The 23974-nt window shown below is 44.3% G+C and overlaps 1 protein-coding gene across 1 annotated transcript in view; it reads left to right on the forward strand.

The window, feature by feature from the left end:
- Positions 1-2678: 2678 nt before the first annotated feature.
- Positions 2679-23974, forward strand: part of MAP2K1 (mitogen-activated protein kinase kinase 1) — a 52242-nt gene continuing 30946 nt past the window's right edge. Inside the window, exon 1 of the mRNA XM_032232904.1 lies at positions 2679-3043. Coding sequence (XP_032088795.1) covers positions 2964-3043 — 80 coding nt within the window. The 5' untranslated portion in view covers positions 2679-2963. The remainder of the gene's footprint in view (positions 3044-23974) is intronic.

A 23974-nucleotide genomic window follows, 5' to 3' on the forward strand; every position in this document is an offset into this window, starting at 1 on the left:
CTGACATGTACAGAAATGGACAGACTGACTCTGGAGCTCAAAGGCAAGTGGGAGACGGAATATCACGAAATCTGGGACAAATGATGGTGAGAAATGAGGGGAAAAGGCCGGGAGAGAAAAACACAGACAAGTTAAGAATTGGAAAATATGGTATTAAGAATGTGGGATAGGTAGGAATTGGATATGTATTTGTATAGTTAGTAATTGTATAAAAGAAAGGATCAATGGACGGGTAATCTGACTGACTACATGCACTTATGTAATGGATATAAAATGTAATCATTGTAAGATCTAATCACTATATGGAAACGTTTATGCCAGAAATGTTGCACTATGTCAAATGTTTTTAATGTTTACCTAATAAAAAACCTTTTTTAAAAAAAGAACAACCTGGCTTAAAGCAATGTGTGAACACAGCCACCTTAAGAGCCTTGCAGAATATTAAAACCGTGGAGGGATTGGATTCACAGACCACATTGTTCTCACAAACAATGCAAAGACAATTGTCCGCAGTGCATTTACTCCTTGACTTGTGACAGTCATTGGACCAGGGTTTCTGTCACAGTGATCACAGCCCAATGGGCATGACGGCATCATTTAGGGATCACAATCCTCACAGTCCTGCTTGCTGTCGTAACCCCAGAACCTTGCAGGTCGTTAAGCAGGAAGAGTCAGAAGTCCCAGGCAGGCGGGGGCCATAGGTGCTGGAGAGGAGAGGACTTGAATTGGCCCTTCACACCAGTGGCCGCCTGGGGTCTCCATCTGCTGCCACTTTTCTATGCCTCTAATTCAGGGCCAGCACTGGCCGGAACGAGGCCTCGAACGCCACAAAGGCCATCCTCAATCCCCATGCTCCCTAGCACCCACCACGGCACCTGGCCTTTTTGCCTCGGTTGTTAAGTGTATCACATAAGTTGTTAAGCAAATCCAGCTTCCCCCATGAAGGGAAGCTGGATGGGGAATTCTGGGAGTTGAAATCTACAGGTCTTAAAAGTTTCCAAGTTTGGGAAATTCCGATCTAGGTGAATGCAACACAGGCAGCCCTCGACTTATGACCGCAATGGAGCCCAACGGTTCTGTGCTTAAGCAAGACATTTGTTAAGTGAGTTTTTTCCTCCATTTTACAACTTTTCTTGCCATAGTTGTTAGGTGAATTGCTGCAGTTCTTAACTTAGTAACGTGGTTATTAAGGGAATTTGGCTTCCCCAATTTGGCTTGTCAGAAGGTTGCAAAAAAGGGATCACGTGACCCCAGGACACTGTGACCATCATAAATATGAGTCAGTTGCCAAGTGGAGGAATTTTGATGATGTTACCCTGAGGATGCTGCAAAGGTTGTACCGGCAAGCTAAGCAAACAGTGGTACTACCTGTACTGTATACAGCCGCCTATTTTGGGGGGGGGGGGGGGTTTACAAAGTAACAATGGTGCCCTTCACCAAACAATCCGTCAAATTCCCATCTGGGAAGATCCCTCCCCTCCACCACCACCCGGAGCATAAATGGGAGAGTCAAGCCAGAGCCAAAAATCCTGGGAGTAGTGTGGACGACCTAGGGGGGGGCTCCCCTGACCCTCCCACTGTCCAGGGAGCCAGAGGAAAGGGGGAGCGCAGTGGGAACAGCGCCTGACTGCCACCTTCTCTCCCTCTCCACCTTTTCTCTCTCCTCCCCTGCCCCTCCTCCCTCACCCCTCCTCAACCTCTCTTCCTCCTCCTCTCCCCTCCTTCCTCTCCTTCCTCCTCCTCTCCCTTGCCCCTCCTCTCCCTCCTGTTCTTCTCCCCCCTCCTCCCTGACCCGCTCCTCCCTCACCCCCTCCTCCCTTACCCCACCACACCCTCTCTCCCTCCTCCTCTGCCCTCCTCATCTCCCTTGCCCCCTCCTCTCCCTCCTGTTCCTCTCCCTCCTCTCCTACCCCACCCCACCTCACACTCTCTCACTCCTTCCTCTCCTCCTTCCTCCTCCTCTCCCTTGCCCCCTCCTCTCCCTCCTCTCCATCTCCCCCCTCTTCTCTCTCCTCTCCTTCCCTGCCCCCTCCTCCCTCACCCCACCTCACACTCTCTCCCCCTTCCTCTCCTTCCTTCTCCTCTCCCTTGCCCCCTCCTCTTCCTCTCCTCTTTTCCCTCCTCTCCTCCCCCACCTCCCTCACCCCACCTCACACTCTCTTCCTCCTCCCCTCCCCATCTCCTCTCCCTCCTTCCTCCTCCTCTCTCTTGCCCCTCCCCTCCTACTCTTCCTTTCCCCCTCTTCTGCCTCCTCTCCTCTCCTCCCCCACCCCCACCTCCCTCACCCTCTCTTCCTCCTCCTCTCCCTCCTTCCTCATCCTCTCCCTTGCTCCCTCCCCTCCTACTCTTCCTCTCCCCCTCTTCTCTTCCCAATCTTCTCCTCCCCCTCCTCCTTCCTTCCTCCTTCTCTCCCTTGCCTCCTCCTCTCCCCTCTTCTCCTTCCTCTCCTCCCCCACCCCCACCTCCCTCACCCCACCTCACCCTCTCTTCCTCCTCCCCTCCCTCCTTCCTCTCCTTCCTCCTTCTCTCCCTTGCCTCCTCCTCTCCCCTCTTCTCCCTCCTCTCCTCCCCCACCCCCACCTCCCTCACCCTACCTCACCCTCTCTTCCTCCTCCCCTCCTCCTCTCCCTCCTTCCTCCTTCCTCTCCCTTGCCTCCTCCTATCCCTCCTCCCTCTTGTCCCCCCTTTCTCCCCCTCCTCCCCTCCCACGCATTCCGGGGGGGGGGGGGGGGGGCGGAAGCGCGGCGGCGTCTTGGCGCTGCCGGCTGAGCCAAGAGCACATGCGCCTTGCGCGCCGCCCGGCCCGAGGGAGGGGGAGCGCCCCTTCCCCTCGCCCGCCTTAAAGCGCCCCCCGAGCGCAGCCGCCCGCCGGGCCCCGCCGTGGCGCTCCGACCGCAGCCGTCCCGCCGCCCCCGCGCCCCGCGAGCCTCGCCCTGCCCGCGCCCACCGCCGCCGCCGCCGCCATGCCCAAGAAGAAGCCGGGGCCCATTCAGCTGACCCCCGCGCCCGACGGCTCCGCCATCAACGGCACCACCGCCGCCGAGTGAGTGGGGCGGAAGGAGGGAAAGGAGGAAGGAAGGAAGGAAGGGGAGAAGAGAGAAGGAAAGGAGGAAGGAGAGAAAGGAGGAGGAAGGGAGGGAAGAGGAAGGGAGATAAGATAGGAGAGAAGGAAAGGAGGGAGGGAGGAAAATAGGGAGGAATGAAGGGAGATAGGAGAGAAGGAAAGAGGGAAGGAAGGAGGGAGGGTGGGGAGAAAAAAGGAAGGAAAGGAAATAGGGAGAAGAGAAAAGAGGGGGAAAGGAAGGGAGATAGGAGAGAAGGAAAGAGGGAAGGAAGGAGAGTGGAGAGGAGGACGGAAAGAAAAGAAATAAGGAGGGAGGGAGGAGAGAAAAGAGGGGGAAAGGAAAGGAAACAAGTGGGAGAAGAAGGAGAGAAGGAAGAAAGGAGGGAGCGAGCGAGCGAAGAAAGAGGGAAGCCGGAGGTCCTGCGGCCACCGGTGCGGGCAGCTCTCAACCGCGCCCTCCCTCCCCTTTCCGGCCGTCTTCGGACTGCCTGTTGCCGGAGGCTCCGGACGGCGCTGGGCGCTTCCTGGTCTCGGGCAATCCTTGCCGGGCGCGCGCGGAGCGGATGCCGCCCTGCCCGAGCGAGAGAGGCGCCGCGCCCCGGAGAGGCATGGCCCGCGCTGGGCGTCTCGCCCGCCGAAGGAGCCGCTTGGGCGCTGCGGCTGGTGCGGGGCTGCTGCCCGTCCCGGAGCGCCCTTTAGCGGAGCCCCTTGGAGCGCCTGGCGCGGGAAGCAACCTTGCTTGGAAGCCGGGACCCCCAATGGGAGTGAGGCTCTGCAGCCCCTCCCCAAGCAAGGGACCTGCTCCCCCCTCCTCTTTGCCTGGACTCTTCCCTTGTTTTGTCCTGGCTTTCCTTATTCTGGGCAGGCAGCGCTCAGGTCAAAACCAGGATGCCCCCTTCCTTGGGATATGGAAGAAGGTTCAGGTGGGATTTCCTAGGATTTCGGTGCAGACCCCGGACAGGATGAGGGAAGCATGCCAAGCAGACTTAACAATAGTTCTGGCCCCTGTTTAGAAGTTGATGCTGGGCTTCTGATTAGAAAGGTGGTTTCGCTTTATCTAATGCACCCAAGAAGGAGGGATCCTAACAATGGAATGGAATAGAATAGAATAGAATTCTTTATTGCCAAGAGTGATTGGACAAACACATCTTTGGTGCCTATGCTCTCAGTGTACATAAAAAGACAAGATACATTCATCAAGAATCATAAGGAACAACACTTAATGATAGTCACAGGGTACAAATAAGCAATCAGGAAAAAATATCAATATAAATTGTAAGGATACAAGCAACACAGTCCTGCAGTCATCAATGGGAGAAGATGGGTGATAGGAATGATGAGAAGGCTTAATGCAGCCTTGAGGGACTTACTTGTTTAGCAGAGTGATGGCATTGGAAAAAAAACTCTTCTTGTGTCTAGTTGTCTTGGTGTGCAGTGTTCTATAGTGTCTGAAACAATTGATGTCCAGGATGCGAGTGGTCTGTAGATATTTTCACAGCCCTCTTTTTGTGCAGTGCACAAGTCCTCAATGGAAGGCAGGTTGGTAGCCATTGTTTTTTCTGCAGTTCTGATTCTCCTCTGAAGTCTGAGTCTGTCTTGTTGGGTTGCAGAACCAAAGCAGACAGTTATCATGGTGTCAACATGGTGCTTTTAGATCAGGGAGGTGTTTTTCCCCCCTTCTGCATTTGCTTGATTTGATCTGAAAATGTGCAGTTGTAATTGCCAGTATTTGTAGAGTCTGTGGCCAAAAAATAGGCTTTAGAATTGGCAGGTCAGCTGGTTAGGACAGATTAAACCATATCAGTGGAAGTGCTGGGGCACAAGATAGGTTGGGGCGGGAGAGAATATAGGCTCTAGGCAGAAATTTTGGTAGTAACAAACCTTTCCTTATTAAAAAAAAAAAAAAAAAACACACCCCAAAGCACTAAGTTGTATTTCTCCTTTATTTAGCCTTTGTGGAGAGTAAATTTTTTCAGTATTTTTCCATTATTTATTATTTCACTGTAATTTCTGTGTTTGCTTTGCACTCAGAGTTCATGAGAATGCAACAGCCTACAAGTTTAATAAATTATTGTCATTATTTGCAGGAAAGTTGGGAAAAGAATAGAACTGCCTTCTGGAAATGCACTGAGATCTGAATATTGATTCTTCATCTCTATCTATCTATCTCTATCTATCTACCTCTCCATTTCTCCCTCTCTCTCGCTCTCCCACCCACCCACTCTCCCACCCATATATATCGGATTAGGTAATGGAAAACTAGAAACGAAGGAGTGAAGTGGAGGAAAGTCAGCACTTCACTTTTTCAAGAATTGCCATTGATATTGGGCGGTGATAAATAATTTAGAGTTCGAAATGAGAATAGTGTTCATTCTGCTTTGATGCCTGGCCCAAGCAAGGCACCAGGTTGCTGACAGGTTTCACGCCCCGTCTGATTTTAAAAGGTTTATTTATTTTAGAAATGGAAGCTCACACCCTGCAAAGCAAACTTGAGCCCAGAGGGCAACTTAACTGCGAAAAAAGCAAACGCCATTTTAAGCTGCCTCCAGGTGAGCACAGTAACCGCAGTGTGAGAAGCTGTGCCTCTCTGCTGATCGAAGGTTGCCCTCCAGATTATGGTGTCCCCTTCTGGGCACCGAGTATTGATCGTATTGACCAAATGGGAGCAGCCAAATTGGAGAGGGATCCAGAAAGTCAGTCTGGAGCAAATGACGCAGATCTTCCGGGAGCCAGGAAATATTCCCACCTGCCATGCAGCCGAGGGTGTTCAATGTAATTGTTTTGGCACTCGGGCTACTGCGGAGGCTGTGATGATGTGGTGGTGTCAAGCTAGGAAACGTGGTGTGCAGTTCTGGCTCCTGCCTTCCTGAGATGGCATCCAGCAGGAGTTTGAAGTGGAGGACGGATCCCTTCCAAATGGGAGGATTCAGCAACCTGATGGGACACATTTCAGAATGAACATTACCCTCATTGTAAACTCCAGATTAATGATCACGATCAATAGCCATGGCGATTCTTGAGAAGGTCAAGTGCTGACTTTCTCCATTGCAGAAATGATCGGATTGCATTCCTAGTTTTCTTTCTTTCTTTCCTTTGTTCCTTTCTTCTTTCTTTCTTTCCTTCTTTCTTTCCTTCTTCTTTCTTTCTTTTCTTCTTTCTTTCTTTCCTTCTTTCTTCTTTCTTTCTTCCCTTTTTCTTCTTTCTCCCTCTCTCCCTCCCTCCCTCTCCCTCCCTCCCTCCCCCCCCCCCCCCCCTCTCTCTCTCTCTCTCTCTCTCTCTCTGGAATACATGGATAAACTATCAAATTAATATCTGTCCACCCATCTATCGAGAGAGGAGTAGGTGAATAAGCTATCAAACCTGTATGGCTGTCCATCTTACAAGATGTGTGAGTGACTCCAGGCAGCATATAGCCAAAAAAGTAAAATAAAGTCATTGACAAACAATTGGACAGTCTGTGCTGAAGTGTCATAATTCAAACACTTTTAGAGAAAATGACCCAAGACCAATATTCAGTTCTCAGCAGTATTTCCAGAACTGTTTTTTCCCCATCTTTCCTCCCAATAGTACCGTAATAATTTAGTAAATGGTAGGATCGAGGAGGATTTGTTAACATATTAAGCCCCTGTAGAGAACAACCAGTTGGTGCAAAAAAAAATGGAATAAAAAGGAAAATCATCCTTCCTTTCTTTTGGGGGTAGAATTGGATCCCTGATGCAGTTTGCAAAGTAAATGCAAGTGATTCATCCAGCTTTTATTTGCCCAGCCTGAAAACTGCACATGGCATGATTTTTTTTTTTTAAAAAGGGGGATTATATTTTGACCTCTACATTTTGTCACCATTTCTTAACACAGAAAATGCGGAAATACAAATAGACAGCTTGCAGAGCAAAATGCTATCATCATCCATAGGTATTCCTAGAAAATAAATTTGGAACTATGTTCCGATATTTTGCCCAAAAGCACCCTTGTTGGCCCCAAACAAAAGACCAAGGAATAATCATTAACAATTCAAGCTTTGCCTTTAAGCACTGTGAAAATGGGCATGAGGTGAGCAGAATCTAGGGCCATATTTCTTGATTTTGACAAAGATTAGTGGACTTCAACTCCATGCTGGCTGGGGAATTCTAGGAGTTGAAGTCCACATGTCTTTAAGTTGCCACAGTTGAGAAATTCTGCACTACACTCAATTCCACCAAAAGGCTGAAGATGTTTGGACCTTTACTGCTTTTTCCAAACCAAAAGTTATCCAGGTATGCTGCTTGACAGAAATTGTAATTTTCTGCATTTCAGAGATGCAAATCTGTTGGGGATCCCTGTATAAGCAAACTTTCTTTGAATGTGTGAATTTTCAGATTATCCGGGTTGCTGCATTTTGTAATACTGCATAGATTATAATCTAATCTATCGCAGAATAAAATATGCAAGTTAAAATGTTCTTTTTAAGACACTTGTGATAGTTGAAGAGAGGCTTGGGTGTTTCATGTATAATTTTGGCAGTGAGAGCATTAATTCTCTCTCACCTGTCACTTATGAAAGTAGCCACCTCTGTTTTTACAGCTGCAGGAAACAGTCTGGGATGGGACTGCTTTAATGAGTCACCCAGAGATGCTGAGTTGGTACTTTCTTGCTTTTCAAAACATCTGTCACAAATTGATTCTAAAGCATCACACAATCCTAGAATAACATTAAAGTAACAAGATGAGAGTAGAAGAAATTGAATTAAAACACCTGAGAAAATACAAAGTTTTTATTGTCAAAATAATATAGGTAATAATATAGATGTAGATAAAAAGCTATAAAGATCAAAACCAGCGCTGTGAATTAAAATAGGACGCACAAGGCAGCTGAAGTATTTTTATTAGATTTGATTTATACCCTGCCATTCCTGGCATAATAGGATCAGAGAGCCTGGTCTCATTTTAGTCATCTGGCACCCATATCGATGAATTGTTATGAAACCATCTTAAGGGCAGGCCCATGTATAATACATTAAACATCTGGCAGTTAATACAACATGGAACCTGAAAAATATCCTGCTGCTTTCATTTGCTAAATACTAAAGAACGGTGGCTCTGGTGGAATGGGGGACTAAGGCCCCAGTCCTCAAAGTAGATGGTTTTAAAGGTTTTTTTAATTGTATGCTATCTTGACAGCCGTTGGTTGCAATAGTACTTAGACTTATATACCACTTTGCAATGCTTTACAGCCTCTCTAAGTGATTTACAAAGTCAGCATATTGCTCCCAACAATTTTGGGTCCTCGTTTTACACACCTTGGAAGGATGGAAGGCTGAGTCAACCTTGAGCCTGGTGAAATTTGAACTGCCAAATTACAGGCAGCTGGCAGGCAGCAGAAGTAGCCTGCTGCGCTGCACTCTAACCACTGCACCACCATGTCTCACATGTGATTTATGGCAAGCAGCTTGGTGGAATCCACCAAGATGTCCAGCTGAGACCTGTTCTCAACAACCTCCCCTCCTGATGGACAGTTCATGATGCTCTCTACCCATCGGGCAGAATTTCTGTGGATTGAAAGAAATCTCCCATCTCAAGAGGCCTGTCCTCAGTGTGAGAACGGTCTGCTTAGTCTACTGATGTCAGGCTCCAAAAATTAAAAATTAAGAAAGATATACTGGTAATCCTTGAGTTACAACAGTTCATTTAATGACTGTTCAGACTTACAACAGCACTGAAAAAAGTGACTTGTGACTGTTTTTCACACAACTGTTGCGATATCCCCAGAGTCACTTGGTCAAAATTTGGACACTTGGCAACTGACTCATATTTATGATGGTTGCAGTGTCCCGAGGTCATGTATTCCCTTTTTGTGACCTTCGTTCAAGCAAAATCAATGGGGAAGCCAGATTCACTTAACTGTGCTACTAACTTAACAGCTGCAGTGATTCACTTAACAACTGTGGCACAAAAGGTGGCAAAATTCACAACCAATGTTTCACTTAGCAACAAAATTTTGGGCTCAATTACCACATGGTAATTCTTCCAAGCAGATTCTTTTATTCTTCCTAACCTGTTAACAGATTCTTGCCAGACTAAAGCAATCTGCCATCCTCTTTATCCCAAAAGGGACTTTATTTCAAAAGGTAGCTGGACTTTCCCTTGTTTTGCTTAAAGATGTTTCACTTTTCATTCAAGAAACATTTTCGGTTCCACAGCATTCAGTCAGAACTGAAGAAGCTTCTTGGATGAGAGGCAAAATGTCTTCAAGCAAAGGAAGGAAAGTCCAATTGCCTTTTTAAAGAAAGCACCTTTGGGACAACCATGACCTGGATGGCAGAGAATCTCCATAGATATTCCGGCATGTACTCTGGGAACTGATAGGGAGGAGTTATCTTCACCCTCTTTCTCTTACACAAGTTATCTGAACTCAGTTGTCTCTGACTTCTCTGGATTGCACCCAATCCAGGGGGGGAAATGCTACCGGTTCTCACTGGTTTGCGCAAACCGCTAGGGACGATCGCCATTAGTTCCATGAACCGGTAGTTTAAAAAAAAGCTTCCGAGGATCGCACGGCTCTTTAAAGCATTTTTTTTCTGCTGGTTCGGGCGAATAGGCAGGAAAAAAATGCTTTAAAAAGCAGGAAACATTTTTCCGAACGATCGCGTGGATCAGCTGTGATTGTCGGAAGCTTCCCCCCCCCCCCCCCACTTTTTAAAGCATTTTCCCCCTGCCTAATGGCAAGAAAAAAAATGCTTTAAAAAGTGGGGGGACAGGTTCCATGACAATCAGCTGTGCCATGCGATCGTCAAAACCTTTTTTCCCCACTTTTTAAAGCACTTTTTACTACGTATTCACCCAAACTGGTAGAAAAAAAGGTTCCCACTGTTGCCCGGCACAACTGAACCTTTTTCCCCCCACTTCTTAAAGCAGTTTTTACTACAAGTTTGGGCGAATAGGTAGTAAAAAATGCTTTAAAAATTTTAAAAAAAGTTGGCCACTCCCACCCAGTCACATTACACCTACCCCCAAGCCACTGCCCACCAAGCCACACCCAGAGAACTGGTGGCAAAAAAATTTACATTTCACCTCTGACCCAATCCCTTCTGGGAATCCAGACTGCCTTCCATTACACCTGGGCATGAAGAGATAGGGTTGGAAGAGACCTTTCCCAGGTGGTCCCCTCCTTTCTTGGAGTGAGTAAGTCTAATCCAATACAGTCTCGCCCTGCGTGAGGGACTCCAGTCTAGCATCTCTGAAGGTCTCATCCACCAACAAGGTGGTGTAGAAGGACAGGAAATTGGTTTTTCCATTCTTCCACCCACCACTTCCCCCAGCAGCAAACAGCTGAACAACCTCTGGTGCAATATATATGAGCCGATGTGGTTCAGTGGTTAGAGTGCGGTACTGCAAGCTATTTCAGCTGACTGCAAGCTGCAGTTTGGCAGTTCAAAGCTCTCCGGCTCCAGGTTGATTCAGCCTGCCTGCCTGCCTGCCTGCCTGCCTGCCTGCCTGCCTGCCTGCCTGCCTGCCTGCCTGCCTGCCTTCCTGCCTTCCTTCCTTCCTTCCTTCCTTCCTTCCTTCCTTCCTTCCTTCCAGGGTGGGTAAAATGAAGATCCAGTTTGTTGGGGGCAAGAGGCTGACTCTGTAAACTGCTTAGAGAGGGCTGTAAAAACACTGTGAAGCTGTAAGTGCTATTGCTGCTATATTAGCTATTTAGTTTCTGCTTCTCTTTTACTCACTATTAGAGGGAGCCCTTGACGTGCAGTCACAACCAGGGCCAGAAAACTCATTGTATGCAATTCTTAAGTGAGGCTTCACATGACTGCACCCTATTTTACGACTTTCTTGCCACGTTTATTGAGTCAACCACCATGGTCATTGAGCGAGACTTCACATGATACGATTTGTAACCTTTCCCGCAGGCTTCCCCATTGACTTGTTGGAAGCCGGCTGGGAAAAGCTGCAAATTGAAACCCTGCGAACACAGGACACTGCAGCTTTCACAAATGCGAGCCCGTTTGCGGGTGCCTGAATCGTAATCACGCAACCGTGAGGGGGGGGGGTGCAAGTGTAAATTCAAGGATGGGACGTAAGTCACTTTGTCCGGCTTCATCATAACTTGTCATCAAAATGTCATTTAAAAAATAGTGGTAAGTTGATGAGAACCTTTGATATTATGAAATCATATTATTATATGCCTTATAAAACAGGGAAGAGCAATTTTGTGTAGGTCTCCTTTTTTTTTTCATGGAAGAGGAAAGGGAGCTCATCACTTTGGGCCAAAGATGCTTCTCATCTGGCATTCTGTTAGCTTCTTAGTCAGATGCTTCTGGTAGCTTCATCATGAAAGCAGCAGCTGACATCTTCAGCTGGTCTCCTCCAACCCAGCATCTGTTCCTGTGTGGTTTGTGCTACGGCAAATTGCCTTGTGCGCAAACATTCCCTGGCCCCAATCCAGCTTCCTTCGGGAGATGCCTTCTACCAAGCCAGTTGGTTTCTTCTGCATTCTCCAGTTATTCCAGGCAGGTCTTTACCCTAAGCAGGGACAGCCTTCCCTGGGCTGCTGTGATGAGTGTTGCAGGCTGGCACATCTGGGAAGCAGGTTGGGGAAGCCTGTGGGAGGCTTTTATCACTGTGAATGTCTGTTTGATAAAGTCTTGAGATACAGAATACTTTGACTGCGGAGAACATCTTGATGAGCTTCATTAGGAGCGTGGACAAGATTTCTTTCATCCCGGTTGAGTCTCCTTCACCTCCTCTTCTCCCATTGCACAAAGAGAACATCATCATCTTTCAACAACCCCATAATCCCTTGCAGGGTGGAGTCTGGGCAACTGAATGGAGCTAGCAGAAGTGCTTATGGGTTGGATGCCTTTCCTGTTGCCAATGAGGAGTTTTGTTCAGCAGATACATTCTCATTGTGCCCAGAGAGAGAAATATATCTGCCTCTACCTAGGATTGAACTCACAGCCTCCTGATTGTGAGTTGAGAGCTCCACCTTCTAGGCCACCGCACCACTCATTGCACACAAGACATCTGATGGGGGGAATGATGAAATTGCTTGCTTTGTCCTGCATAGAGTCAGGGGCTACTTAAAGAGGAAGAAGCAATTCTTGACCAACATCTGCTCTCTGACTGAGGCCTTCTCCATCACGAATTCCGTGGGAACATTGTTAGCTGGTGGTCCTTCCCAGCGAGGATAAGGAGGCAACTTTTACTCACGATTTCACTGCTTCTGGAATGTTTTCTCAGGGGCACATAAGGACCAAGCAAATTGGTGACGCAGTGGCTAAGAAGCTGAGCTTGTCGATCAGAAAGGTTGGCAATTCAGCAGTTCAAATCCATAGCACCACGTAATGAAGTGAGCTCCCGTTACTTGTCCCAGCTTCTGCCAACCTAGCAGTTCAGAAGCACATAAAATGCAAGTAGAAAAATAGGAACCACCTTTGGTGGGAAGGTAACAGCGCTTCGTGTGCCTTTGGTGTTTAATTATGCCGGCCACATGAGCACAGAAACATCTTTGGACAGTGTTGGCTCTTCAGCTTTCAAACGGAGATGAGCACTGCCTCCTAGAGTCGGGAACGACTACCAAATATGTGCGAGGGGAATGTTTACCTGTCCAGGAAGTAAAGCTTAAGGTGTCACTATGACTTCTTTAGGGATGGTTGCCACCCATGGTGACCTTCCAAAGTCCCCACCAAATTGCAAGTATGGGTAGGCCTGCAGGGAAGAAAAAATTCTCCTTACAGATCAATCATGTTAAATACAAAATAGATCTTGCCGTACCATGGCCATCAAAAAATGTCCAGATGGCAGAAATGACCTCTTTTTAGATGAACCCCAATGAATCAAATATTGGTTTCAGGCTCATTTCTCTACTACCATATCTCAGATCTCCAAAATGGCTCTTCTTGATAAGTGAACTTATAGCCTTTGGGCAAAATTGTCTTCAGAATAAACCTTGAGAAAACATTTTCTCTTCCTAGAAGTCATCTCATCTAACTACTTCTCAGCCTTCCTGAGTAAAGGCCTGAATTTTTCCAAAATCTTTCATTGCTGAATTACATGGAATGTTGTAAGTTCCTTGAAATTGGCCAAAAGTACTCTGTATAATCATACTTATTTTAAATCTTGAAGCTTGCCCCTATGGTGGGTTGTGTGCCGTTTAAATCTGGATTTTAAACAGCCTTTCCTAGCTCTTCGAACAGAAATAAATAGTTGGTTGCTTTGCCAACTGCTGTGGAGGTTGTGAGATTTATTTATTATATGAAGTGACAATATGGCAGATTATAGGACAGATGGCACCGACTGGGGAGGCTTGTTCTGAAAGCAACAATCACCTTCAGTCTAACATGAAATTGACATGCATTTAATTTCAGTGGAATAGGAATGGAATAGAATGCAAAATAGGGTGGGGTGGGGTGGGATGGAATAGAATAACAGAACAGAGCAGAATAGAATGCAGAACAGAATAAAATAGAAATAGAATTCAGAATGGGGTGAAGTGAAACAGAGCAGAGTAGAATAGAATACAGAATGGGTGTCAGGCCTGCAGTTATATTTCTTTTAGGATATTTGGCCTGCCACACACTATTATTTTCCTATGCTGTTTTATTAGTGTAGTAATTGGGAGGGGGAATAGTAAAGAGTGGAATTGTAGAATGTGTTATTGTCATTCCCTTCTAGAAGCCCAAGGTAATTCTTTGTCTCTGCACCTCTGCACCTGACCGGAACTAGATGGGTGGAAATGCCAATGTGAACCATGTGATGAACTTGTGGGTGTGGGGGCAAGATATTGAACTTTAAACTGGGTGGAAATCCAGAAAGCTTTCAGATTCAGGATTCCACAGTTTGTGCCAACATGTCTGTCTTATTAAATTGGAACTTTAAGGATAGCTCTGCCTTGGACTCTGATTTAATTCTGCATGATATTTGGAATGCTGACAATGGGGTTGGTTGGTGTGGAATGGAATGGAATAGAATAGAAAATATAGATAATGCGATAGGAGAGGACAGGACAGAATAGAAAATATGGGGAATGGAATAGAACAGAACAGAATAGAATAGAAAATATAGAGAATGGAATGGAGTGGAATAGAATAGAACTACAATAGAACAGAACAGCACAGAATGGGATGGTGTGGAACAGAACAGAATAGAATTCTTTATTGGCCAAGTGTGATTGGACAGACAAAGAATTAGTCTCCAGTAAATAAGCTTAATGTGCGTAATATAATCATAAGATACCAATAGGGAAAAGTAATAGAAAAGATGAGAAGGTAATAGTAACATAGCATTACTACATGGGTAAATAGACATAAGACAGCATTGTGGTAATTAGGTGTTCAGCAGAGTGATGGCACGAGGGAAAAGATGAGAAGGTAATAGTAACATAGCACTACTACATGGGTAAATATCCTTAGACATAAGACAGCACTGTGGTAATTAGGTGTTCAGCAGAGTGATAGCACGAGGGGAAAGACACCATCTTTGTGTCTAGTTGTTTTGCAGTGTTCTCAGGTTTGGCAACTTTAGGAACTTTTTTAGCTTCCGTTCTAGTTTGGAAGGATGACTACCCTTAGATCTGCCACATGTGAAGTTCCTGAGCCTCGAGACAGAGTTCAAACAAAACCCATTCATTTATTAGGACCAACATCTTAGCATTACTTCTGTGGAGCCTAAACTGACTTTCGCTTAATTGCGTTTGAACTTTACCCTCCAAACTTCCCCCTTCTGTCCTGCCATAAATCATATTCTCCAACTAGATTGTAGAAATATGAGACCAAAGATATGCATGGAATTCTACTCCCTTCTAAAGTTGATAGTAGTCATGGAAACGCTTTAAACGTTGACATCATGAGCCTATGTTATATATTTTTTAAAAATTGCAACAGGATACTGCACAATCTCCATTCCCACCCCACTCCAGGGGAAGGATACTGCAAAATTCCCATTTCCACCCCACTCTGAAGCGAGCCAGAGGTGGCATTTGCCGGTTCTCTGAACTACTCAAAATTTCCACTACCGGTTCTCCGGAACCTGTTGGATTTCACCCCAGCTTTGAACAAATTCACATTTGCCCAAGGGATCTGTCTTGGGTCCGGTTGCATTTATACCCCTAGAAAAAGTTAGATCTGGGGGAGGATGAAGTGCAAAACTTGAAATTGTTCTGCTGTGTTCCCACGCACTTTTGAGAAGGTAGGAGGCAGTTAACAGTTCAATTTGCATGAGCAATTACTGGGGAGGTGGAGGAGGCTTTTAGCGAGGGAGGGAGTGATTCTGAAGACAGCCTCATACATTTTCAAGGGCAACTGTCTTTTTCTATCCTTGATTGCTGAAGCAGAAAAAAAAAACAAAGAACATGTGATAATTTTCCAAGCATAATACTGGAGCTTGAAGCAGCTGTTCCCAGCCAGGCATTCTTCAGATGTTTGAGGATTCCAACTCCCAGAATGCTTAGCCGATGGACCCAGAAGAGATGGTTATCAATATTCTAACACGATATTCTCCAAACTTGGCAACTTTGAGACTTGTGGATTTCAACTTCTAGAATTCTCAGCCAGCTTTGCTGGCTGGAGGATTCTGGGACTTGAAGTCCATCAGTCTTAAAATACCAAGTTCATTCTAACACCTCTGGCTGAGGAACAATTTAAGGACACAGAAAGTATCCTTAACAAGAGGGATTATAAATAAATAAGTCCCTCAACACCATCAAACTATTCACGAAGTCTGCATGACTATTAATCTTCTCATCATTCCTATCACCCATCTCCTCCCACTTATGACTGTATGACTGTAACTTTGTTGCTTGTATCCTTATAATTTATTCCGATTGTTTCCTAGTATGATTTGATTGCTTATTTGTACCCTATGACTATCATTAAATGCTGTACCTTATGATTCTTGACGAATGTATCTTTTCTCTGAGATCATATGAATCAAAGACAAATTCCTTGTGTGTCCAATCACACTTGGCCAATAAAGAATTCTATTCTATTCCTTATTCTATTCTATTCTATTGCAATTCTATTCTGTTCTAATTCTATTCTATTCTTTATTCTATTCTTATTCTATTGTATTCTATTCCATTCCATTCCCTATATTTTCTATTCTATTCCTATATTCTAATTCTATTCTATTCCTGTTCTAATTCTATTCTATTCCTTATTCTATTCCTTATTCTATTCCTTATTCTATTCCATTTCATTCCATTCCAATTCTATTCTATTCTTTTCCAATTCTATTCTAATTCTCTTCTATTCCTTATTCTATTCCATTTCATTCCATTCTAATTCTATTCTATTCCAATTCTATTCTAATTCTCTTCTATTCCTTATTCTGTTCTATTCTATCATATCATTAGGTTTTCACACTGCTAAATCAGAGTTTATTGACTTACCGTAATCATCTTGGGCTGGATTTCCATAACATGCTAAGTCACAAACCATAGTTTCCAGCTAGAATTGCAGCAGCAACCCCTCCCATCAGGGCCAAATTACATCATGGCTTAAGGCAGGATGTGAGCTCAGCCTATTCCTCCATCTAGCCCAGCCTGTTGAATTGTTTCCTTGGGCTGAGAACCAAATTGGCCATTATCTGCTATCTGGTCCCTTTGAGAGAAGAAATGGATGGCGTTTGTGATTCAGAAGTGCCAACCCTGATGACAACTGCAAACTTAAGTTGAACGGAAGCAAGAGGCTTTTCCCGCTGTGTCTAACTCCATCCAATTGTTGAATTAAAGAATTATCTTTTTGGCAAGGGGGAGAGCCAAAACAGCAGTCTGTTTAATCACTCTGAAATTCTCTTCTTGCACTTCTTCATCGTTGGAGCAAAAGCAAGTTAGTTGGAAGCCAGAAATCAGGAGTCTGGAATACTTTTTCAGACTCAAATAAAGATAGAAGCTCATGAAAGCTTACTCATTTCCATTGTTAGTTACTAAGGTGCTACCAGAGAACCAACCTAGAAATAAGGAGAAACTTCTTGACAGTGAGAACAATTAACCAGTGGAAGGGCTTCCCTCCAGAGGTTGTGGATGCTCCATCACTGGAGGCTTTTAAGAAGAGACTGGACAGCCAATGGTCTGAAATGGTATAGGGCCATGATGGTGAACCTGTGGCACGTGGAGACATATTTGGTGGCACGCCAGCCGTCAGCTCTGGATTTTTCGCCCTTCCGGAGGGCCAGGGGAGGCTGCTTTCACCCTCCCAGGCTTCAGGAAAGCCTTTGGAGGCTGGGGAGGGCGAAAAATGGCCTCAACGGGACAACCAGAAGTTCGGGAACGATCTGTTTCCAGCTTCCAGGGGGCCGGGGGACACCATTTTCGCCCTCCCCAAGCTTCAGGAAAGCCTCCGGAGCCTGGGGGGAGTTGTGCGTGCATGTGTGGGGAGGAGGCGGTACAGGGGGTTGGACTAGAAGACCTCCAAAGTCCCTTCCAATTCTGTTATTCCTCCTGCTGCCTGGCTGAGGTTGTGTATTTTACCTTATTTCTGATTAAAGGGGCAACCTGATTTTAAGCAACGTGCTGCAGTCCTGGGTTGCATCAACCAAGGGATAACTTCAAGATCACGGGAAGTGACAGTGCCACTCTACTGCACTAGGGAGGGAGGCCACCTTTTGAGTGCTGCGTCCAGTTCTGGTCACCACAATACAAAAAAGATGGTGAGATCGGAGACAGTGCAGAGAAGAGCAACTACAATGAGAAACGATCTGGAGGCTAAATTGTATGACAAATGGTTGAGGGAGCTACGTACGTCTAGCCTATCAAAGAGAAGGATTAAGGGGGATATGATAACCATTTCCCAGTACTCGAGGGACGGTCCCAGAGAAGAGAGGGTTGACTTTTTCTCCAAAGCACCTGAGGGAAGGACAAGGAGCAATAGGTGGAAGCTGATCAAAGAGAGATCCAACCTAGAGGTAAGGAGAAATTTTCTGACAGTGAGAAGAATTAATCAGTGAAACAATTTGTCTACCAGATTTGTGGATTCTCCATCACAGGAGGTTTCCTGAAATAGGCTGACAACCATTTGCTTGGGATTTACAGATTAACAGAGTTGGAAAGGACCTTGTAGGTCATCTAATTCAACCCCCCACCCAAGCAGGAGACCCTACACCATTTCTGACAGATGGCCGTCCAGTCTCTTCTTGAAAGCCTCCAGTGATGAAGCTCGCACAACGTCCGAAGGCAATTTCTGTTCCATGGGTTGATTGCTCTCCCTGTCAGAAAATGTCTCCTTATTTCCTGGTTGAATCTCTCCTTGGTCAGTTTCCATCTATTATTCCTTGTCTGGCCTTCAGGTGCTTTGGAAAATAGCTTGACCCCCCCCCCCCACCTCCTCTCTGGGGCAGCCCCTCAAATGTTGGAAGACTGCTATCCTGTCTCTCCTGATCCTTCTCTTCACTAGACTAGCCAGGCCCAGTTCCTGTAACCGTTCTTCATATGTTTTAGCTTCCAGTCATCCTGGTTGCTCTTCTCTGTACTCTTTCTAGAGTCTCAACATCTTTTTTATAGTATAATCTCCTGCCTTGAACAGGGGGTTGGACTAGAAGACCTCTGAGGTCTCTTCAAATCCTGTGATTCTGTGTTCTAAGCTTGATGTATGTGTAGACTTTGCCATTGTATAGTGATTTTGTGTATCTCAGATTGTGGTGAAGTCTAGCATATGAGTAAACCTGGACTTCCATGAATTGGAATTGGAATGAATGGAATTCCATGAATTTCACAGGATAAATCCCCAGGTTTTGGGGTGTTCAACTCAATCAGTTAGCTGGGAAAGGAGCACATTGCCAGCGGATGTCCTTTTGAAACACGAGCTTGCGAGAGTGAGCTTGCATTGGGAATACAAGCATTCTCACAATCCGATGGTCCACTTCACGAATCTCTAATTCCTAGGCTGCTTTGGCAATGAGACACACACACACTGCAGACTGGGTGAAAATGGCGTCTTCTGGCTAAACCAGAACACTTTTTATTAGGAAAGTTCAAAGAAAGCTAGTCAGCAGTTTAATACAAAACAAAGGATCTCACAGTATGTTACAAATCACTTCTTGATTACACATTCTGGCAGAAAGGGCAGGGAGGAGGGACAAAAGGTACTCTTTGATAAGGGAGGTAGGAATTGTAAATCATACAGAGAGCTACATTAGGCATATGGGAATGACTGATTTGTTACACGAGGTGGCAAAAGGATGCAAGGCTAATTCTGTGTGTTTATATCTCAGATAATAGAGGCCTCTCATCTCTGTGTGTATCTGTGTATTGCTATTCACATAGACACTCGAAATGAATTTGGCTTCCTTATCTAAAAGCTTTCCCAGGACTGTTTTTTCCATATGGCTCTTTGGCAAATGTTCACTGGGATCCTTTGATCCAGATAGAATTGAGATATTCTATCCTATCCTATTGATCCCAGCTAATTTCACCCAGCCAATTATGGGGTAATTTCCCACATCTCCTCCTTTTTTATTTTTTAAATGGAAGCAATTGCCATGGGTTGTTTCTTTCTCACAAATCCCCCTTCCATTGGATATCCAGGGATTATTAATTCTGATGTATTGACACTTATTAATAATGCGTGATGCTTCTGGATAGCAGCGTCCGCAATACTTTGCATAGTGGATCTCAATAATTGTATTATGCATGGCAACATAGTTAATCCCAAAAATATCATTCCGATAAAAAATAATCCTTGCTTCCAATTGTTAAAAATACCTCCAAGCCAACCGTCAGTGTCCAATATGCCTTTCCAAGTTTGTACAGGAACATGTGCAGTTTGTATCATAGTTCGAGTTATTTTTTCTATCACAATTCCAGAATCATCAATTTGTATACAACAATTACTAAGATTAAATTTACCACACACTCCGCCTTCGGCAGCGAGCAAATAGTCTAAGGCTAAACGATTTTGCATAATATAAGTTCTTGACAATACACTTTCTTTTGCAAGCTTAGTTAATGCCAATGCAGTTTCATTTGTAATTATTTCTAATACAGCTTGTAATCTAATAATGCGATTTATCATATATATAGGCGTTCTATATCCCCACGATCCGTCTTGTGCCCACGTCGCAGGATCATAATATGCAATAATTCTCTCAGGGGGCCACTCATCATCCTTCCAGTTACCTATTTTTATCCCTTTAGCAAGATCTATTGTACGTTTACGTCTTTCAAGAGTATCATATACAGGGACTCCCAATTTTTGTTTTTTCTCTATAGGCATTAGGAAGAATGATGGTTGAATCGCCCCTAAGATGCATGACCCATACCAACCCGTGGGTAACATATTATAGGCAAAATTACCACATATCCAATATAACCCATCAGGTGAATTCCACACAATAGTATCATTTTCAGGGTCTGAAAGTCCTCGTAACTTAGTTACTTCCAGCAATGAGTTTTCAGGTTGGGTCATATTAGTTTGTGAAACCCAAGTGTTATTTTCCCACTCATTAGAACATTTTAAAAATCCCATAGGTTTATTTCTTTTAGTCTGATTATTTTTATTTCTGGTATAACATATGTGACCTATTATATGAGAGGTAACTTGCCAGGTTTCATTGAAGTTGTTATTAAAGGTGAAGTTCCCTTTCCATTGAGCTATTTCAGTATAGTTTGCTTCTTGTACATGCCATGGCCAGCGATCTCCCATAGTGGTTCCTCCACATACAAAACAATTTTTTAACATAAGTTCTGTAGCAACTTCTTGAGCCAAATTAATAAACATATTTTTTGCTTTTGGAGGTGTAGGTAGATCATTAAGTTTAGCAATCTCCTGGTCATAGCTCCAAAAAAACTTTACAGGTTGATTTGTTAATTTTGTTGCTTCAGTCTTTACAATGATGTATCCATAAGGATCCTTTCCTGCTTTATCTATACCAATACCATAATGATAGTATCGGGTGCCTAAAGTACCTGCTACCTGTGCAGAAAGGCAGAGTGGTGTGCAGTGATGGGATTGACAATCAGTAGTGACTGGAGTAACAGAAAGATCAAAATTGTTAGGTCCATAGCCACTTGTATACCAATATACACTCGGTTGGGTATAGCCTCCATGTGCTGAAAGTGTCGAGCGAGTGAATAAATATCTATGGTTTTGGATGTATGATTGTTCCCACGACTGTCCTCCACAGGTTACCCCCGCGGATCCTGTTCCTTGCCCTATATCAATTGCTAAACATGTATCAAAACAAACAGTGACAGGTGCCATTCCCTTTGAAACATTATGGGCTATGTACCCTGATAATCTTTGTGCTGTAAGAAATTGATGTTTTAAACTAGATCCTCCTTTATAGCCATAAACATAGATGCTACTTGTTATAGGTCCTACCGCTTTCGGTTCATAACATTGTATTCCATTTGGTGTATAGCACTGATTGTATTGTGTATTATTATGTGTGCATGGTGGTATTAAGGTTCCATTGCATTCAGGTTTCATAGTATAATATATTAAGGTCATGGAAATTTTTGTACCTTGTTTGGTTTTTTGTAAACAGGCTGTGCAAATGTCCTCTTTTATCTCTCTTTTTGTTAGGTGGTGAAAGCTGTCTCCTCCTATCTCTTGTTGATAACTCAATAATGTTAAGAACCATTCACTAACTGGGGGAAATTTTATACTTGCTCTTGAGGTTACTTCTGTTTTTATTATTTTATTAGGTAACCCTTTTTGGTATTGCGTGCATTGATACCAACCTATAGAATTCTCTGTAATTTTTACTTTAATGTGTGATAAACAGCCGTTCTCTTTCGGGTGTGAAATACCTCTCACATTTTGGATTGCCTTTTTGAATTTTGCAGGCAAAAATTGCCATGTAATTAAACACGCTGCAGCTGGATTTTTCAAATAACAAGTTAAGGTAACTTGTGTATTGGCTTCTCCGTATGTATTGTGAGGGTAGATGCATATCCCTTGAGAATTGCAGTTTTTCCCATTGGAGTATGGAATGATCGCTCTTTTTGAGCGGTTGTGTGTGAAAGGAATTTCTTGAATATCCTCCACTATTCCCTTCTTATTTTTGCGTTCATATTCACATGCCCCCCATACAATTAAAAGCATAATTCCCATTCCCAACATCATCAGCAAAAGGTGCAACAGAAAATGCTTACAAGACATCGGAAGAGCCCAAAGATCCCAAAATCCCATTTCCTGTCCAGGCGACGGTCCTCTGAAAAATGGGCATCGGGGCTGACGTACTCTGGGAACATATGACCGGCCAACAACCTGTTCCGGACGGATTTTCATCTTGAGTACTAGATATCAAAAGAGGGGTCAAGAGATCCTTGGTGATAATGGTTATAAAAAGGATTGTCAATAGCTTGTTGTACTGTTGGTGTGATACGGAGTTCAGTGTGAGAAGGATTGGTATAGGAAAAATTTTCCTCAAGATACTGTTCAATTATCACAATGTCACACGGGATTTTGCAGTCAGCTCACAGGAGAAGCAATGGAAACAGCAACAGGCTTCGCAGGGAGCAATGTTAGTCGTCTGTGGCTTGAAACAAAAGGGATAGGCTTGCTTCGGGATCCTTTTTATCATCTGTTTTCACTGATTTCTCATGAAACGGTCGTATGCATCTTCCAGGAACCCACAACACTCTGTCCGGGAGTTGCACAGCAGCGTATCCACGTCCCCAGGTAACGAGCTCCACGGGGCCCTTCCACTGAGGGTCTGGCAATTGTCTGTAATAAACAAGAGGGCGGGGAGAAACTACGCTATGCTGAAAATGTCTTTCCCCAGCTGTGGAAGCTATGGGTGAGCCTGTAAGATTTAAAAAATTCTGTGTGTATAAGGCTTTGCTCAAACGGTTTTGGATTTCAGGCAACCCTATCTTAAAGGGGCCTTGCTGTTTTTCAAGCATCATTTTTAGTGTTAAATTTGCTCTTTCTACAATTCCTTGTCCTTGGGAATTGTATGGGATGCCAAATTTATGGACAATTTTCCATTGATCACAAAAAGTAGCGAATGCAGCGCTACTGTATGCGGGTCCATTATCTGTTTTAATCTCCAGGGGGCTTCCTAAGACTGAAAAAGAGCGCATACAATGGTTGATCACTTGTTTGGTTGTTTCCCCCCGCTGTGGGCTTGCAAAAATAAAACCTGAAAAGGTATCCACTGTGACATGAATATATTTCCAGGGTGCGAAGGAAGGGTATTGTGTGATATCCATTTGCCATATCTCACAACGCTTAATTCCTCGGGGGTTAACTCCCATAGGAATTGCGTTACCTTGCCTGCTACAGGTTGAGCACTGCTGGATAATCGCTACAGCCTCAGTTTTTGAAATTCCAAACATCTTCACTAAGGCTTTTGCATTTTGATGAAAATACTCATGGCTTTCCCATGGAGTTGCAAATCCAACAAAACTTTCCCTAGCGGCTTTGTCTGCATAATCATTCCCCTCTGTTAGCATTCCAGGAAGTGACTGGTGACTCCTAATATGAGCCACAAAATATTGAAATTTTCTATCCATAATTAATTGCTGTAACTGTAAAAACATATCTAACAATTGCTTATCTAGGGCTGGTGAAAGATAGGCATCAAACAAGTTATTAATCACTTGGTAAACATACAATGAATCCACAATTAAATTAAATGCTTGATCTTTTAATTTCTCAAATGCTAATATGGAGGCAGCCAACTCAGAACGCTGTGCTGAACTCTGAGGGTGCGTGTGGTAAATCACCCATTGTCCTGAGATTTGATACACACATGCACCCCTGTTTTTAGTTCCGTCAGCAAAAACTGTAACTGCATTTTTAATTGGCAGTTTACTTTGTAAGGAAGTCAATTGTAAATGTTGTAGATTCAGTAACAAAAACCTATAATCTGTGGGATAGTGGTATTTAATTGTCCCTAAATAGTCACTTAAGGCCAATTGAAGTGCATCTGATATTTGAAAATATTTTTCCCACCAAGGTAGTGGGTAAGGAACGTAAAAAGTTTCTGGGTCAGT

Source organism: Thamnophis elegans, chromosome 16 (genome assembly GCF_009769535.1).
Source record: "Thamnophis elegans isolate rThaEle1 chromosome 16, rThaEle1.pri, whole genome shotgun sequence".
Taxonomy (NCBI): Eukaryota; Metazoa; Chordata; class Lepidosauria; order Squamata; family Colubridae; genus Thamnophis; species Thamnophis elegans.